Source organism: Phoxinus phoxinus (assembly GCF_949152265.1).
Source record: "Phoxinus phoxinus genome assembly, chromosome: 19".
NCBI lineage: Eukaryota > Metazoa > Chordata > Actinopteri > Cypriniformes > Leuciscidae > Phoxinus > Phoxinus phoxinus.
Window position 1 is genome coordinate 24326013 of NC_136894.1, and position 18953 is coordinate 24344965.

At 36.9% G+C, this 18953-nt stretch overlaps 2 protein-coding genes across 5 annotated transcripts in view; one reads left to right on the forward strand and one right to left on the reverse strand.

The window, feature by feature from the left end:
* Positions 1-2468: 2468 nt before the first annotated feature.
* Positions 2469-14080, reverse strand: styk1a (serine/threonine/tyrosine kinase 1a). The gene is made up of 10 exons (XM_079590090.1): positions 13917-14080; positions 11725-11777; positions 9763-9975; positions 9222-9452; positions 7392-7573; positions 6149-6229; positions 5637-5851; positions 5504-5544; positions 5263-5359; positions 2469-4251 (listed from the first exon to the last, which is right to left on the reverse strand). Exons 2-10 carry the CDS (start codon positions 11774-11776, stop codon positions 4068-4070), a joined length of 1296 nt encoding a protein of 431 aa, XP_079446216.1. The 5' UTR covers position 11777; positions 13917-14080; the 3' UTR covers positions 2469-4067.
* clcn1a (chloride channel, voltage-sensitive 1a) overlaps positions 7468-18953 on the forward strand; it is a 35669-nt gene continuing 24183 nt past the window's right edge. The window contains exon 1 of one of the 4 annotated variants that reach the window (XM_079590078.1): positions 7468-7598. Coding sequence is in view for 2 of the 4 variants with exons in the window: in XM_079590076.1 (XP_079446202.1) it covers positions 16705-16755 (51 nt within the window). In the remaining 2 variants the exon portion in view is untranslated. Of the gene's footprint in view, positions 7599-12369; positions 12490-16543; positions 16756-18953 lie in introns of those variants that run through there. The other 3 variants (XM_079590077.1, XM_079590076.1, XM_079590079.1) reach the window with 3 other exon arrangements.

The following is an 18953-nucleotide window of genomic DNA, read 5'->3' on the forward strand; positions in this document are numbered from 1 at the left end:
AATGTGAGCACTGTAATCTTTGAGCTACAGTAGTTAACGTTATCTGCATGTCTCATTCATGAAGGTGCAACAATATAGAACAAGCTATTGGGGGTTTTGAGAACCAGAAACAAGCTAACTGGGCAAGTTGAACTTTAGGTATAGTGCTTTATTAATATGCCTGGAGGTGGTGAATAATAATAATAATAAAAAAGATAAAAATTCACTCAGTATTCCATGATTCCTAATTCACTACTATCTCAATTACAATTAAGTATAAATTAACTGTATTCTGTTGTGTAGGCACTAAAACAGTCCAATACTTATAGTCAAACTCATTTTTAAATTTCTGTGCCACCCCAGACTGGTTGCTGGCCCTTGCCTGGCCACCCCCATGAAAAAATTCTGGCTCCGCCACTGACGACAGGTAAGAGAAACTTTCATATTTAGACAAAATAGATAAAATCTAAGTTATTGGAGCCTTCAATTTAAAGGGTTATATAACCTCTGCAGTCTCCCAGGTTTCAAGATGTTCAATAAGTGGAAAACCACATTTTTGACAGTAGGCTATAGTCTACACAGTATTTTTAAGCCTGTGACAAATAAGGTTTTCAACTGATAAAAATTTCAAATAGGTTAAAACTGCACATCAAAGTAATTATTATCTTTATGGGTATGTTTTTAACTTATTACTAAAATCTAAATTTTAAACAATGTATTTTAAGCGGTTTAACTGAGAATCATGTGACGACACCAGTCAAAATGTCATACGGGATAACGTTAATGCATTTTCAAAATAGTATGATATTAAAACTTTTCAAATCAATAATACTTACTGAATATATAAAGTGATGCAGTAAACAATATTTAGAGCTCAGAAAAAGAAAATTTGCACAACTATTTTTTCTCATTATATTGTGATTTCTTTAAACGTGACCCTACTTGTTAAATTTCTTTACCCACATTGTAACACTGCAATGTGATTTAAAATGCAAAATGTCTGAAAATGTTTTACAGGACTTGGTATCATGTTATTATTGTTTCCTCAACTCCATGAAATTAAATTATGCATTTCAATGGAAAAAAACAGTGTTATCCCGCCTGACTTAAAGGTATAGCGGAGGATTTTCTTTTTCCGGGTGGGTAGCCTATACTATTGGTCCACCTAAGTGTCAATCATTCTGGTGATATGTTTACGTAAGGCCGTTCACACGCTGGCGTGCGCTAAAAGCACAGGTTGTGCTTCCCACTGATACCGCAGTCACGAATATTCTACTAGACAGGTAAAGTTTGTCATGCTATTTGGAGAAATCCATTTAAAATCACTGCTAGTAGGCGTTCCCTCTCGGGAGCAAATAGAGTGTTGCGCATGTGCATTTTTTTTTAAAAATGGAGAGGGCGGGTCTTTTCTAAAATTAGGAAAGATCCTCCGCTATACCTTTAAATTGTTACTCGGTATGACACCATATGAGTTAACACATGAATTTGTTAACACATGAACACTTACACATACTATTGTTCATAAATAATTAATGTTTATGTTATGCAATGTTTTTCCAAGGAAATTAATTAGGCTCCACTGTAAAGAAATACAGATGTGGTTTCAGTGTGTAAACTGTTACACACAAACTCAGTGTGGTTTCTTCCCAGATTTGGCAAGTATACAAATACATTTAAACAATTTGTTCATGTTTTCTCGCCACTAAGAAACGGAAAAAAAAAAGCATTATGATGATGTCACTAGAGTGGGTGGCCTGTTCTTAAAGGGGCGGATTACCCAATATGACAGGTTGGACAATTAATTTACAATTAAATGTAATTGTAATTGAATATTGTTATGAATTATATAATTTGCTAATATTCAACTAAACAATGTTAATGAAATGTTAATATCACAATTTGAATGGAAATTATACAAATTAAAGCTGAAAACTGTATAAGAATATATAGTCAAATACACCAAGATAACAGATGACATTTTTGTCTAATAGAAAATAACTGTTATCCTATATGACAAAATTGTTATCCGGTATTACAAAACTCAGTTTAAATCTTAATCAGGCAGTATTTTTGGCTACCTATAGAAATCTGCAACCTTTACCTTCAACTTCCCAAATATGTAAATTCATGCTAAATAAACATATTTACATAAAATCCACATGTTATTTTAGCGTTATCCCATGTGACACAAGATTTTACTACATAGTGTGCTAGTGAGGAAAAAGGTTAAGTTAAACACATTTTATGAAAGACATACTTACCTTTCACCATTGTCTGGGGGTCCTTCAGGGTCTTCCTGATTGTGTAACATTGTCTTACATCGTGTCAAAATAAAATTCACAATAAAATTGCTCCAGTTTGCTTGTTATCCCGGATGACATTGGCTGACAGCCAGTTTTGGGACAGAATGCTCCAAAGCATAACAATCAACTGGATGTCATATTCTTTGTAATATTTAAATATATTGTTGTCAAGACTCATACAATAATGCCTGTGGCAGAGATGTTAGGGTTTATTAGATTGTTTACAGTTTGTTTGGCTTTTTTGTATGTCACTCTAAGGTCCGGACAGTTATCCAGTATGCCATTATGTAATAATAATAATAATTCTTACACTTTGTAATACCCTCAATATATGTTCATATCATTTGATAAACAGAGATCAATAGATTCAATAAATGTGCTTTTTATTAAACATTTCCTTATTTTGACTTCATAAAGGGGTTTGGACATCAAAATTGCATGTCACGTGTCATTGGGCCAAATATAGCCTAGTGTATTTTAAATATATCAGTGCAAAAAACTCTCCAGTTACAAGAAATATACCAATAATATAACTTAAAGTCTTATTATTTGAACTAGAGGAATACCGATCAACATAATGGTACGATATACTCCATCCCAAACTAATGTAATGGTAAATTAAATGGCAATACCAGCAGAAGGCTACTAGACACAATTTGTTTGTGGGTGTGTGAGGTTTTTTTTTTTTTACACTCTGGACCAAGTAAGTAAATTTAATTTGATGCATTCATTATGCTGCTAACACATTTTACATTCAAGCTTTTGTCGCTGCATATTTATGGACATATGTGTAGTATGACAGAATCTCCCAACTTGTGCATATTCTACATTACATATCTTCTCATTTGCGTTACAATTAGCTTTGTGCCTTTATCCAATGTAAGGTCCTGAATAACACTTGCTTTATGAGATGATGGTGTTCTTTAAATTTTACACTGGTGTGTTACTATCTGTCACAGTAAAAGGGATGGTATAATGCCCTTTTCACAAGATGTAAAATAAATCTCTGATGTCCCCAGAGTGTGTATGTGTAGTTTTAGCTCAAAATACCCCACCGATATTTTTATATAGCATGTTAAAGTTGTCACTTTTTGAGGGTTAGCAAAAACGGACCGTTTTGGGTCTGGCCCTTTAAATGCAAATGAGCTGCTGCTCCTGAGACAGAGGGCGGAGTTTCAAGAGCTCATGTGTGTTAGCAGCTCCATTACCTCACGCAGACAAGCACTAAAATGTCAGAAACTGTTTTGCCTTTTATGTTTAAACTGGAGTCAGACAAAGATGGAGAGACTCTAGAAGAAGTGACAACATGTAGAATGCAACAGGACGTCTCTGAATGGTTAGTTGATGAATTTATGTTGCTGGTGTGGAGTTAACTATCTTCGCTCGTAAATCTATAAATCGCTCAATTAGGAACTGTTGTGAGATGCACACAGAATGACTTGCATGAAAAGACAGATGCTATAGCTTGAGCAGACTTTGCTCGACTTCAACAACTCTATTCTCAACCTGGACTAGTGTTCCCGGGGGCGGGGTTTATGAAAATTTTAGGGTTGGTGATGTCACTAACCCTGGAGGAATGTCGTGTAGTCCTTACTAGCCGTTTGTTGTAGTCCTTAAAAAACGATTTATTTCAAAGCAAATATCTCTGTTTGCTTTGAGCGTTGCAACTTTGCAGATGTTGTTTATGCTCAAACAGCAACATTACACACTAACTAAAGTTTGAAAAGTAAAATCATAATCAACCACCCCTTTAAGTGACACATAAAAGGAACATTAGATGGCAGCCTAGTGGAAGGAGTCTCCATAGCCCGCTTCACGCATGTATTTCTCCATGTCCAGCGCCTCAGACACTCGCAGCACTGCCTGATCGTTGGCGCTTCTCTCTCCTGATTGGAGCTTTCTGATCAGCTCAGCCAATAAGACTCGCTTCTTTGGTTTCCATCGACAGCAGGACTCGATAATAGAATATCTAGAGAACAAATGTTACTTTGTTAGTTCATAGTATAGTGGCCATCAGAATAAAATAAGTGATAAAATAAGATTAGTTTTGACTAATATGTTTACAGTTTTGACAGTTTCTGATCACATTGTCCTTTAATATAGAAAATATTGCTCAGAAGTTTTTTTTTTATAGCGAGTCCCTCTCAGGAGACTTAAAGGGATAGTTCACCCAAAATGTACAATTCTGTCATCATTTACTCACCCCCAAGTTGTTCCAAACCTGTATGAATTTCTTTCTTCTGCTAAACTCAAAAAGTAAGATATTTTGAAGAAAGTCGGTAACCAACAGTTGATTGGCCCCATTGACTTCCACAGTCATTTTTATTCTCCACACTATGGGAGTCATTGGGCCCCATCAACTGTGTGGTTACCCGTATTCTTTAAAATGTCGTCTTTTGTGTTCAGCAGAAGAAATACATTTATACAGGTTTGGAACAACTCGGGGGTGAGTAAATGATGACAGAATTGTACATTTTGGGTGAACTATCCCTTTAATAGAGATGTTTCATTTATTTGTTTGTATTAGATGTTTTGTCCTGAAATGTCTTAGAAGAAATGTCTATGAAAATGACACAATTGTTTACATATACAGTATATTTGTATGGAGCAACAAAAATTTATGTGGACCATTAATTTTGGAATTTGATGAGAAATGTTTAAGTTCATAATGACTATGAGATCTTTGTCTTTTAATATCAGACTTTGGGAGGCATTGTGAAGATTTCTTCTTAAACTCTAGAGTTAAAGGTATCTGTATGTGTGTGGAGAGGTATACTATAGTGTAAAATATCCTATAGAATGTAATAATAATAATATTTCAAAATAATATATTTTGTTAGGGGGTAGTGTTTAGGGTTAGGGTGCATGGTTAGGGTGAGTATCGTATTATCAAAGTATAGCTTTATCTAAAAACAGTAGAAGTCTACAACCATACGCTTTTTACATAAAACTGTTTATGTGTGAGGTTAAAGTTACGTACAGTGTATTGGAGCAGTTCGGGGGTTTGGTTATTGTGTTCTCTCTCTGTAAATGCTGCAGAAGTTCGCTGGCCATGATGTTGGGAAAGGGGGGATCTCCTGAGTTTAGAAACAAAGAGGTAAAAAGCTTTAGACAACTTAACCAATTTGGTAAATGCTTTCCATAGAAGTGGAACCCAACTACAACCTTGCAGCTAGCTATCTATCTAGCTGTATAGCACATTGAATGACAGGCACACTCACCTAAAGTCACCATCTCATAGAGCAAAACGCCAAAGGACCATCTATGGAGGATTAAATAGAAATGAATACAATGTAAAGATAGCATTGACTGAGAAACATTGATTGGGAAAACATTGACTGAAAATAAACTCACATGTCACTGCTTTGCTGGAGAGGTTGCTGTCCCAACACCTCTGGCGCTTGCCACTTTCTCATTTCCATATCTTCCACATCTTTTATAGAGCCTGCACTCATTTGCCTGCGATATGCCGGACCAAAACCCCACAGCTTGACCGACAGGTCTTGACCAACCAGGACACTTCGAGCCCTCACATTGCCATGGATGTAATTCTTACTGTGCAGATACTCCTGGAATATCAAGACCGGACGGTTGTGTAAGAACAAGAACATTTGATCTTGGGTGTGACAAACAATATATGTATTTTACATGACTGTCCATAATTAATGCATGCCAGAGTCAAACAAAGTAAAGGGCTTGTTTTGATTTATGAAGTTGACAGTATGAGCTGAAAGCATGCATTGAGTCGCTCATAAAAACTCTCCATTCATTTTTATGCTTTTATATATTGGCAGGCTTTCATGATTTAACTGACTTTTCAATATGATTGTATACAGTATATCTTGCAAGATGATTTGTTATCTAACCAGAGCAGATGCAATCTGAGCGCCCATGGTAAAGATTCGTTTTTCTGTCATGTCACACGGTGCTGCCTGACCTGTGTGGTCCTGTGAAAGAGAGTTACAGTCAGTCAAAACAAAGGTGAGGTGTATACTTACAGTTTGACTTTTAATCAATCCATTACAAGTGAGATCATCCGTAATGACACAACCTCTACATGATTCATTCGCAGGTGACCTCTACCTCAAATAACTGAAAACAATATTTTACAGTAATTGCAAGACATATCATGGTTATCTACCAAAATTTTGTGGCTTTTAATTCAGGTCTTTTAGATTTGAGGTAATTTATAGTTTGGGGTCGCTATAATTTTTTTTATATTTTTAAAAAGAAGTCTCTTATGCTCACCAAGGCTCCATTTATTTTATTATTTTATTTTATTGGGAAATATTATTACAATTTAAAAACTTTTTTGTCTATTTTAATATATTTTAAAATGTAATTTATTCCTGTGATGGAAAAGCATCATTACTCCAATCTTCAGTGTCACATGATCCTTCAGAAATCTTTCTAATATGCTTATTTGGTGCTCAAGAAACATTTATTATTATCAATATTGAAAATTTAGCTGATTTTTTTTAAAATTTTATTTTTACGTGATAAATTCTTTTCATGAATGTTTTGTACAATTTTAAATGACTTTTAAATTACAATTTTAAATAACTTTTGATCAATTTAATGCATCCTTGCTGAATAAAATTATTAATCGTGCTGACCCCAAACTTTTGTACATTAGTGTAAATGTTATATATTTATTTATATATAAAATGTGTCTATACAGATGCTGTGTACACGCTAACAGACATGTGAATTAAAAGCCGCAAAACAACTAAATAATCAGCATAAACAAGCATTTAAAAAAAAACATTTACTTTTTTATAATTATCAAATTAAATCAAAACGTTGTTCTTTGAAAACAGATCTCACCTTGCATTTTCATCCAATAAAATTAACTCTAGGATAAGAATATTCCTTCCGCGATACCATTTGTTTTTTATTAACGAAACAGTTTCAGTTCGTGTCTGTGGTGTGAACTAAACAGGGATAATCCCCTTTCACACCCAAATTCCTATTTCAAAAGGAAATATGTCAAACAGGAAAGAAACCTAAACTTGTTAAGCCAGTTTATGACATATTTAGCCATATGAAATCTAGTTTCATTTTTTTCTCCTGCAAGACTGAAAATGCAGCATTACTCTGAGTCTGTACCTGTCTGCACCTCCACAGGAAGCTCAGCAGGTCTCCGTGTTCCAGCTGTTCTACCGCTATCGTCAAGGGTGTGCAGACAGCCTTCACCCACAGTACTTTAGGCAGCGATGGATGCCATCCCAACTCTGAAAGGAAGTGGGAAAACCCCAGAAAGGACTGGCGCTCTACGGCATTGGCTGATTCTGTGGGGAAATATTGGAGTAGAAAGTAAGATTGTTCAGTTTATGAAGTGCAATACAGAAACTATCTATCTCTCTGTCCATCTATCTATCTATCTATCTATCTATCTATCTATCTATCGAAACGGCTGCAGGACCTTGTTCAAAATCCTTCCGCGCCATGCACAGAGAACCATGTAGGCTATAGTTTTTTATATTAAATTTACACTTATTTGTCTCAAATCGTCATTATTGTATACTGACTTCACCCTGTGCTGCAATAGACATTTCGTTTTACATTAATTTACAGAAATCAGCAGCAGAATGAAAATGGCTGATGTTATCGGATTTTCAGGTGATATTCTCAATTCATTCGTTAACGGACGCTCCTCTGAGGTAAAGTGTTCAGACTGCAGACTCAGCAACGATTGTATTTAATTGTACAGTAATCATAACATAGTACAGACATTATCTTAATTCCATAATGTCCTTAAACATAACAATATTGCTGGCCATAAACTGAGAAAGTGCGCGTCCGGTCTGCGATACCTCGAGTTGTCCTAGACGCTGCACTGCGCTTCTCGTCCGGTGTGCGACCCCCTTTAAGGTTTAATTATTATTTAAGTCATTTTTTTTCTAGGAAAAACTATAGGCCCACTCACTTTTTCACTGGCCCGCCCAAAATAAAATTTCTGCCTACGCCACTCATCTGTCTCTCTGTCCATCCATCTCTCTGTCCATCCATCTCTCTGTCCATCCATCTATCTCTATCTGTCTCTCTGTCCATCCATCTCTCTGTCCATTCATCTATCTCTATCTGTCTCTCTGTCCATCCATCTCTCTGTCCATCCATCTATCTCTATCTGTCTCTGTCCATCCATCTCTCTGTCCATCCATCTATCTCTATCTGTCTCTCTGTCCATCCATCTCTCTGTCCATTCATCTCTCAGTCCATTTGTCTCTCTGTCCATCCATCTATCTATCTATCTATCTGTCCATCTATCTCTCTGTCCATCCATCTATCTCTGTCATCCATCTCTCTGTCCATCCATTTCTCTATCTCTGTCATCTATCTCTCTGTCCATCCATCTCTCTGTCCATCCATCTCTCTGTCCATCCATCTCTCTGTCCATTCATCTCTCCGTCCATTCATTTCTCTGTCCATCTTTCTCTGTCTGTCTGTCTGTCTGTCTGTCTATCTATCTGTCTGTCTGTCTATCTCTCTGTCCATCTATCTCTGTCCATCTTTCTCTATCTATCTATCTACAGTATATTGTCTGTCTATCCATCCATTCTGCATCCTATTAGAGAATCAAACCAGCAACATTCTAAACATAGTGAGCATCGATGCTCCCTGGTTTTCATGGTGCATTGTGGGACTTTTTTTTTCAGGCAGTGAATGTTTCAGTGCACTGGAAGGATTTTGCAATTGAGACAGCCCCTAAAATGACCGACCCTGTGATCAGTGGCCTGACTACTCTACTAGGGAGATGATTATGGCTCAGTTAAAAAAAAAAAAGGTCAGATCAGACAGACATAGCTAAACAACTAATAAAAACTACAAAAAATGATATCAAATATAAAATGACTAAAACTAAAATTAAAACTAAAATATGAATCCATACTATAATAGTTTATAAATGATATTAGAATAACACTGATCCAACCTTACCTTTAAGCATTCGTAAAATGACTGGCTGGCTTTCCATGGCAGCTCTGTGCAAAGTGAAGTTGTCCTGTTTCCCTGAGAAGGTGGGGGCGAGTGGAGAGACCATCTGGAAGGTGCCCGGATGCCTCACAGTGGTGTCCTGAGGTACTGCAGGCTGGGAATTCTGCATGTCATGGTGAGGTTGGGCTGTCATGAGAATAATCTCATGTTCCATTGGGTTCAGCTCCGCCGGAGCTGTTGTTGCAAAGTAAATCAAAAGATTAAGAGATGAAAAAAATTGTTCAAAGAATTTGGTGTATATTAAGACTTGTGTGAAAGACCGTTATATAAACACTTTGATAATTAATGTACTAGATAATCTATTAATAAACATTGCGATCACTCATAAAGGGAAAGCCCTTTAAATAAAGATAGCGATCATGCATGGTCAGGAAGGCTTATAAATAAACATTGCAATCATGCTTGAAACGGAAGACCTTTAAATAAACAGAATACAACGATTTGAGTATTTGGTGTGTGTAACAAAGTCAGATGCCGTAGCTACCATCAATGCCTTGCAGGTGCCGTCTGTTGCTGTTACGGTGGCTGAATGTGTTATGATGGTGTTGTGTGTCATCTTTTTCATTTCTGTGGTGTCCATAAAGTTGTGATGGCTTATGGGAGCATTTGAGCACGAACAAAATGATCAGTGTGGTAAGAAAGATCACAAGAAGTAGCACTGGAATGACGATCAGTTCCACTTCATAAAAAAGTACCTCTGCAAGGAATATAGAAGCACAATGGGATTAGAAAGCTGGAGTTAATTATTTTCTGTTGTGTGCTGGCATGTTTTGGTCACAGATAGAGTTGAGGATGTGTCATGTAATTGGACACCTGATCATCACCTTTCAAACTTGATTGCTCTAGTCTCCTCGCACTTCAGGTCTACACCAATCACAGTGCTCTTTTTATGCATTTGGTGTAAATTATGAGTTTTTAAATCTCCAGTTTAAGGGTGTTTACACTACATTGATGTACTACAAACAGAAACGTTTTTCCTTTGCTCTTTTCACGTAGAGATGACAACGTTGTCAAAGCGATCCCAGTTGACACAAATCCACGAAAACGAATAAAAACGCTGTATTGTGCATGCCAGGCCAGTAGTTGGCGAGGTCACTTTGTAAAGAAACTACGCGCCTATAGACTGAACACGCACTGTTTTCACAAATTCATGTTGTTGTAGTTTACTCAGAGACAATAACTTGAAAAACTTGAACTTTGAAACCTGTTTTCAACAGTTTGCAATTTTCAGGCCCTCAAAACACTGTTGTTGTGTTAATGAATAGGCAAAATGCATAAAAAGTTTCCTGCTTTTAGAAAATACATCGAAACGGACCCTTAGATCAGTCTGGTCCCTTTCTGAAAGATGGCTGTGACACATAGGGTACACTTACATGACAACAATGTACTCAATACAGAAAAGATTTCCTTTGCGTTTTTCGCGTACAGATGACAGCATTGTCAAAACAATCCCCGTTCACATGAATTTGCGAAAACGACTAAAAACGCTGTATTATGCTGCCAGGCCAGTAGTTGGCGATGTCACTATGCGGCTATAGACCACGTAATACGCATGCACGTGATGTCACTGTTTTCTCAAATTTGCTTTTTTGTAGTTTACGGAGATGATAACGTTATAATTTTCAAAAACTTGCACTTGAAACCCGTTTTCAAAAGTTTGTGTTTTCAGGCCCCCAAAACTTCGTTGTCTTCCATGTCTGTCTTTTCCTATCTGCATTCGAAAGAGCTCCTGTCCTGAGCTTTGAGCTCTTGTCCAGTGTTGCCAACCTTTGCCAACAAAAGTTGCCAAAAATGAAAATTCTGTCATTAATTGCTCACTCTCATGTCGTTCCAAACCCTTAATAAGTAAGACATTTTTAATGAAATCTGAGAGCTTTCTGACTCCCCATAGACTACAACGTTATTACCAATCTCAAGGCCCAGAAAGATAGTGAAAACATCGTTAAAATAGTCCATGTGACTACAGTGGTTCAACCTTAATCTTATTAAGCGGCGAGAATACTTTTTGTGCTCAAAAACAAACAAAAATAACGACTTTATTCAACAATTTCTTCTCGTCTGCGTCAGTCTCCTATGCAGTTAACGTTGTAAATACAGTGCAGCGCTTCCGGGTTCTACGTCAGATTGTTGAAGTCGATTGTGCCCCCATCTTATGTACAGGGCAGTGGTTTGGCATGCAAAATCCACTTGCCAATTCCATTGGCTGTTTTTCTAAAACTTGGTTGAGACCCGATTTGTCAGTTGACATAACATCTCCGTTCCCTCCATCAGGGAACCAGGGTTACATCTGTAACCAAGACGTTGTTACTTGTGATCAATTTAAGGCACCCTTGCTAAATAAACATTATTTTCTTTAAAAAAATAACTCTTACTGACACTAAACTTTTGAAGGGTAGTGTACAGATAGAGACTAAAACTAATAAATTGCACCTAGCATATCACTTACCACAGAGAGTGCCTCGTATGCATGGATATGTTGTGTTGGTTGAATTAGACATACTGTAAAAAGGAAAAAAATATATATTACCATCATTAATGAGATTTGGCACCAACTTCAAAACACTATGTAAACTGATATCCAGCAATTCAAGTGCAACACTATTCATATGCATCAGGTTTTATGAGTGTAAGGATAACATCTTTGGCATAATCATGCTGCACATGTCTGCAGTTTGGCAGCTCTCTTTGAAAGACATAAAACTAGACTGTAAATGTTCGACATTGATTACCCATGTGGTTTGACACTTGTTTTGCAGAAAATTGTATGCATTGCTAGTGTGTATATTGTGAGCAAGTATATAGTAGGAGTGTTCAAGGCATTGTATGTTTTCACAATGCTTTTTAATATCAGTCTTAAAGGGCACCTATTATGCTCCTTTTCACAAGATGTAAAATAAGTCTGATGTCCCCAGAGTGTGTATGTGAAGTTTTAGCTCAAAATACCCCACAGATATTTTTTTACAGCATGTTTAAATTGTCATTTTTTGGGGGCTGAGAAAAACGCACCGTTTTAGTGTGTCTCATTTAAAAGTTAATGAGATGCGGTTCCACACACAGGGGACGGAGCCTAACCAGCTCGCACTCAGAGCCAGGACAATCTCATCTCACAGAAAGATGATAATATCAAAACAGAAACTCACAGTAACGGTGTTCGAGTCGGACAATACTGCCCACAGAGCTAGAGAATATATGCTGAATAGAGACAGAACAGGTATGTTTATTTTAATTACGTTTATAACTTATATGCCATACTCTACTATTAATACAAGCCTGCTGTAGTAGACCCCGTCTGAATGATGACCAAAATATACTGATGAGTTCAATTCAGTTTATTGTACATCACACAAAAGATGAAGCGTTAGTTTTTCTGCAGAAAATCACTGTAAGAATAAACACAGTAAAAGAAGTGCGCATTAAGTCTTATCCATAAACTCTCTCTCTCCCTTTCATTATCATGGAACATAACGTTACACAGCGAAGTGCACAAAACACTCGTTACAACTAACAGTAAACAAATATATACACACCTTTTCAGTGTGTGCTTTATAAACTGGTAAACTATCTGTAAAACGACTCGATGAGCTCGAGCTGTCATAAAGTGCTCTGCCGTGATCAGTAACGTTAGTCCTGTCGCTCCGGAGACTGTAAGCTGGATCACGAGAGCAGTTGTACTGATCAATCCTCGAGTAACAACGAGAGTAAATGAAGACTGCTATGTTTATTCTATCATCCCAAAAACAAAACACCTCAATCGCTTTCGGAGACATTCTACAGCTGCTCCAGCGTCGAAACAATGGCGGAATGTGTCCTGCTCACTCAGGGCGGGTCTATGCTCAAACTGCAGTGTCAATCAACAGTCGTGGGCGGGGCTTGTGCAATTCTACGTCACATTGCATTGATTCTGAGAACAGCTCGTTCTGAAACAGTGCTTATGATTTAGGGGGATTTTTAAAAAAAAACACTGGTTGGATTTTTATCATTATAGGGTGGTGGTGTACACACACTGCCAACACACATTTATGTTCAAACACCATGTAAAAGTGAATTTTGCATAACAGGTGCCCTTTAAAGCTAAAGTTGGTTAATTTAGGCATATCTGACATCTATTCAGCAATTAAATATATAAGCAGTTATGGAGTTCCATTATATTTGATAAGTAGCTAAATATTTGTTATAATTTAATCATGACAGCTTTTGCCTTTATAAATAACACTGGCATGAAAAAAAAGATCAACACTGGTCGTCACAACAATGAAATTTGTGATCAATAAAAGCTTAAAAGATACAGCTCTACATTGTGACAAGGCTATGCCTTTTTTAGAACATTCTTTCGGTGGCTTTTCAGTATGTGTATGAGACTACCTGTCACTCAACCTGTTCCTCTGCATTACTGTCTTTACATCATAGACACACCACAAAGTCTATCACACACAAAAGTGAATGTGAGCTCAGGATAAAGTGGATTTCAATTCTTGGTTCAACATTTTCGCCAGTGAAAATGTAGATAAGCTTAATTTACTGACCAGTCAATCCTCGAACTCTTTTGAGTGTTATACATTTTCACACATATATAATGCAGTATGTTGTAAAATAATTGATGCATATTAATATATATTATAAACACAACAATGAACTTACATGTCATCTCTGTGTGAAGAATAATGGAACTATTTCTCATTTTTCAAACTTGGTCATTTTTCTTCTTGTCAGAGGCTGTTTTTGCCGTATTTTATTCCCAAAGTATCATTTTCTCTGTCCTACTGTATGTCTTCGTGTTCTACAAGTGCTGTTCATCTTGTTGTGAGTCAATTGCTTACATTCTTGCTGCCACACCCACCTCCTGTTTCTGTAAGCTCCGCCTTCACCTGAGTTTCTGCCATGCATCACTCTACTATAGACAGCTTATGATATGGTATCTTGTAAAATGTTTGTAACTATTTTTTTACTATTTAAAAATGTTTAGGAATTTTTTTTTTTACTATTGTGGACAGTAGGATTTCTTTCAAGGAATGTTTACATACACTTGCTAGTACATTTCAGAATTATAGTTTGCTTATCATTATTTTCTGTTATAAAATATGGAGATCCAAAGGTGACGAAGAGTGCAGGTTCCAAATACTGTGATTTAATGATAAAATAAACTCCAGCCTGTGCAACAGTCTAGACACAAACAACAACCGACCAAGAACTGAGTAAACAAAGAAACTTAGCTATACACTGATAACGAATTCAAATACGAACAGCTGTGATGATTAAATGAATATCCATGGTAACGAACAACAAGTGGCGCGAAACGTAAACAAAGACAACAGGAAATAATGATAAGTAAACTAAGGGGCTGTTAACACGACAACGTTTTCAACTAAAAACGTGAAACTTTTTATACATTTTGGCCGTTCGTTTACACGACAATGGCGTTTTGAGTGCCTGAAAACGCAAACTTTTGAAAACGGGTTTCGTGCAAGTTTTTGAAAACGGTCTCCGTGTAAACAACAAGAACGTAATCACTAAAAATGATGACGTTGTGCACATGCTTATTTCGTGTTCAGTCTATAGTGTTTCATCGCCATCTAATGGCCTGGCAGCAGAATACAGCGTTTTTAGTCGTTTCCGCGGATCTGTGTGATTGGGGATCGTTTTGACAATGGTGTCATCTACGTGGACACTTCGTTTTTCAAAGGAAAAACCTCCTTTTTAAGTATATCGTTGTCGTGTAAACGTACTCTAAAAGTCCATTAAATGAAAGCTAAACTGACAGTTTGTGACAACTACAGCCTACATAGTCAAGAACATATTTTGAAGTTTGTGGCAGTATTATCCAAAACCATAACAATTAGATGCTAACAGTTTTATAAATGTTATACTCTTCTTGTCCTCTCTTATGCAGATTATTCAAAGCTAAAACTGTCTGCAACTGTATTGCTTAATGTTCGTGTGAACATCACTGATGAAAAGGGCGAATCGGAGATGGCATTGGCCGATTTGGTCCTCCCTGTACTCCCCTCATCATGTTTCATGGGGGACGGGGAGTTCCCTCGGCTGCTCAAACCCTTACTGTGCCTCTTTCCAAATGAACAGGTGATCATAGTCTTAGTTTGTTGCCTGGGGTGACAGTATCGGCCACTATTAAACAAACCGGCCTCACTAATTAAGGGTTGGATGGGTTTAGTTTGGCATCTACGCTCTCTTTGTAACTCATAACCTCTCACACACATACACAAACGCATGTACATTTAACATGCGTTGTTACATTTAACATGCGTTGTTACATTTAACATGCATGTACATTTAACATAACACGACAACGTTTTCAACTAAAAACGTGAAACTTTTTATACATTTTGGCCGTTCGTTTACACGACAATGGCGTTTTGAGTGCCTGAAAACGCAAACTTTTGAAAACGGGTTTCGTGCAAGTTTTTGAAAACGGTCTCCGTGTAAACAACAAGAACGTAATCACTAAAAATGATGACGTTGTGCACATGCTTATTTCGTGTTCAGTCTATAGTGTTTCATCGCCATCTAATGGCCTGGCAGCAGAATACAGCGTTTTTAGTCGTTTCCGCGGATCTGTGTGATTGGGGATCGTTTTGACAATGGTGTCATCTACGTGGACACTTCGTTTTTCAAAGGAAAAACCTCCTTTTTAAGTATATCGTTGTCGTGTAAACGTACTCTAAAAGTCCATTAAATGAAAGCTAAACTGACAGTTTGTGACAACTACAGCCTACATAGTCAAGAACATATTTTGAAGTTTGTGGCAGTATTATCCAAAACCATAACAATTAGATGCTAACAGTTTTATAAATGTTATACTCTTCTTGTCCTCTCTTATGCAGATTATTCAAAGCTAAAACTGTCTGCAACTGTATTGCTTAATGTTCGTGTGAACATCACTGATGAAAAGGGCGAATCGGAGATGGCATTGGCCGATTTGGTCCTCCCTGTACTCCCCTCATCATGTTTCATGGGGGACGGGGAGTTCCCTCGGCTGCTCAAACCCTTACTGTGCCTCTTTCCAAATGAACAGGTGATCATAGTCTTAGTTTGTTGCCTGGGGTGACAGTATCGGCCACTATTAAACAAACCGGCCTCACTAATTAAGGGTTGGATGGGTTTAGTTTGGCATCTACGCTCTCTTTGTAACTCATAACCTCTCACACACATACACAAACGCATGTACATGCCCCAAGCACATGCTCGTCCTCATAAACCCATGTATGCACACGGAGCTTAGTTAGGCAACTGGACTGCTGTGTTGCACCACATGAGAAGGTGTGTGAGAGGGAGATGTCTGTGCATGTGTAAAACAGGAAAGAAAGATCGAGCGAGAGAACTTGCCCTCTCTCCGTCAGTCCGTGCCACCCCAGGGTGGGAATGCTAAGACAGACAGGCGGTTTATTTTTGGGTCAGTGACAGTGTGTCAATGGCTGCAGATGCGTCGCAAAGGAAGGCTCTGAGATACCAGCAGTCCGTGGTCAGTCACCATCTCTGTCTCTGCTCTCTCTCTCTCTTTCTCTCCCTCTCCTTTTCTTCTTTCTGGTTACTCTTTAGACAGTTGTGAATTGCTGTTCTTCTGTCATTTGAAATCATATGATCTCAAAGATGTTGCACAATCTCTGCATGACTTGTATGACTTGAGTCACTGTGCTGCTGCAGAACTCGCGGGAAAGTGCAGCTGTTTACTCAATCTCTCGTTTATCTGAGGACGTCTGTAGTCTGTATACTTTTTTTTTGTTCTTTCAATAAGTTTGACCAAAAACCAGTCCATACTATAGTGTGACTTTAAATAGGTTAAATAAAAATGAGCGATTCTTCAATTATTGAAATTCTTAATTTTTCTTAATTTCTGGTTTGAGATTTACTTTTAAATTATCTGCATAAAAGTATTCAAATCAGGGAAAGTCTACTTTGCACTTTTTCTAACAAGTAAAACAAAAATTTTTTGACCAAAACCATGATCGGAGATTTATTTAATGTGATAAATGTTTTAACATAGATGACAGAACATAGATGATAGAAGATAGATTTATTTTCCAAGATTTTAAGACAAAAGACGAAGAATCGCTCAAATATACATTGTAAACTACAAAACCTACAAACCCATTCAAAAGTGTGGGGGCGGTATAATAATTGAAGATTTTTGGAAGAATTCAAAACAGTAATATTGTGAAATTTTAAATAAATGTTTATTTTAATACATTTTAAAATATAATACGGCTGCATATATGCGATTAATCGCAACTAATCGTTTGCAGAATAAAATATTTTGTTTACATCATATATGTGTGTGTACTGTGTAAAAGAATTATGTATTTATAAATACACACATGCATGTATATATTTAAAAAATATTTACATGTTTATATACATTTTTATATTTAAATATCATTTATATTATATACAATTATAAATACTTAAAATCTATAAAAATAGATTTTTTTTCTTAAAATTATACATACATGTTTGTGTATTTATATATACATAATTATTATGCACAGTACACACACACATATGATGTAAACAAAAACTTTTATTCTGCAAACGATTAGTTGCGATTAATCGTTATGCAGCCCTAAAATATAATTTATTCCATGTAATCAAAGCTGAATTTTTAACATCATTACTCCTGTCTTCAGTGTCACATGATCCAAATCATCCTACTACTGAATTGCTGCTCAAGAAACATTTCTTATTATTATAAATCTTAAAAACAGTTCTGTCATGACTCGGAGTGTTTGGCATGGTAATGGATATGACAATGTTGATATATTTGGTCTTGGAAGAATAGATCTACGCTGCTGCTGCTGTTATTCCTGCTGCTGCAGAGCAAGTACAGGACTTACAATACATACATGACACACTGCTGTGAGCAAGTAAGACATGCTGTTGCTGTACAAAATAGCAAACATGAATTACCCATAGCACATCTATACAGGTGGAGCTGGGGAAGGTGGAGGGTGTCTGAAAGCGCGCTGCACTGCTGTAGCAAATGCTGACCAAGTTTGATCAGCGAGCTCATGGAAGTGAACCAATCAGCTGTGCCCTATAGAGAATGATGTGATGCAAGCAGATTGAGTTAAGGACCTATATGCCTGCGCCATCTACAGAACTTTGTATTTGTGCTGCCATGGTGCTTTTTTCTATTATGCTCTTTGAATAATAGAAAATTCAAAAGAACAGTATTTATTTGAAATAGAAATCCTTTGTATACATGTCATGACAGTCCCTTTTGATCAATTTGATGCATCTTTGCTGAATACCTTTGTTAATTTCTTTTATCTATTTTTTTTTCTTTTTTTTATCTTACTGACCCCAAACTTTTGAATGGTAGTGTAAGTGGAAACCCAATCATAAAATATAGCTGCAAGCAGCCATTACGGGGCCAAGCGCAAAAGCAGACGACGAGATATGCCTACATGGCTGAAAGTGTGAGACAAACTGCAGCAAGGAGCAATTAAAGACATTTGAAGATGAATTTTGGCAAAATGGTTGAAAAATCACATACAATAACTAAAAATATGATTATCACTTTCGACCAATAGGTGGCGCAGTTACGAAACTGATGTGATGTGGTCAGAGTGAAGTGACAATGACACATACAAAGTTTGGTGTCAATATGTCAAGGCATTGCAGATATAAAGCCTGAATAGTCATTTTGGCATCATGCCTCAA

Bases quoted from the DNA above. Each gene is read 5' to 3' on its own strand.
- styk1a (XM_079590090.1), bottom strand. From the start codon at position 11,776: ATGTCTAATTCAACCAACACAACATATCCATGCATACGAGGCACTCTC. The intron at 5,360-5,503 runs GTGAGTGTGCCT...TTCTAAACTCAG, and splicing joins CTATGAGATGGTGACTTTAG to GAGATCCCCCCTTTCCCAAC. The intron at 4,252-5,262 runs GTACGTAACTTT...TTTGTTCTCTAG, and splicing joins CCGAACTGCTCCAATACACT to ATATTCTATTATCGAGTCCT.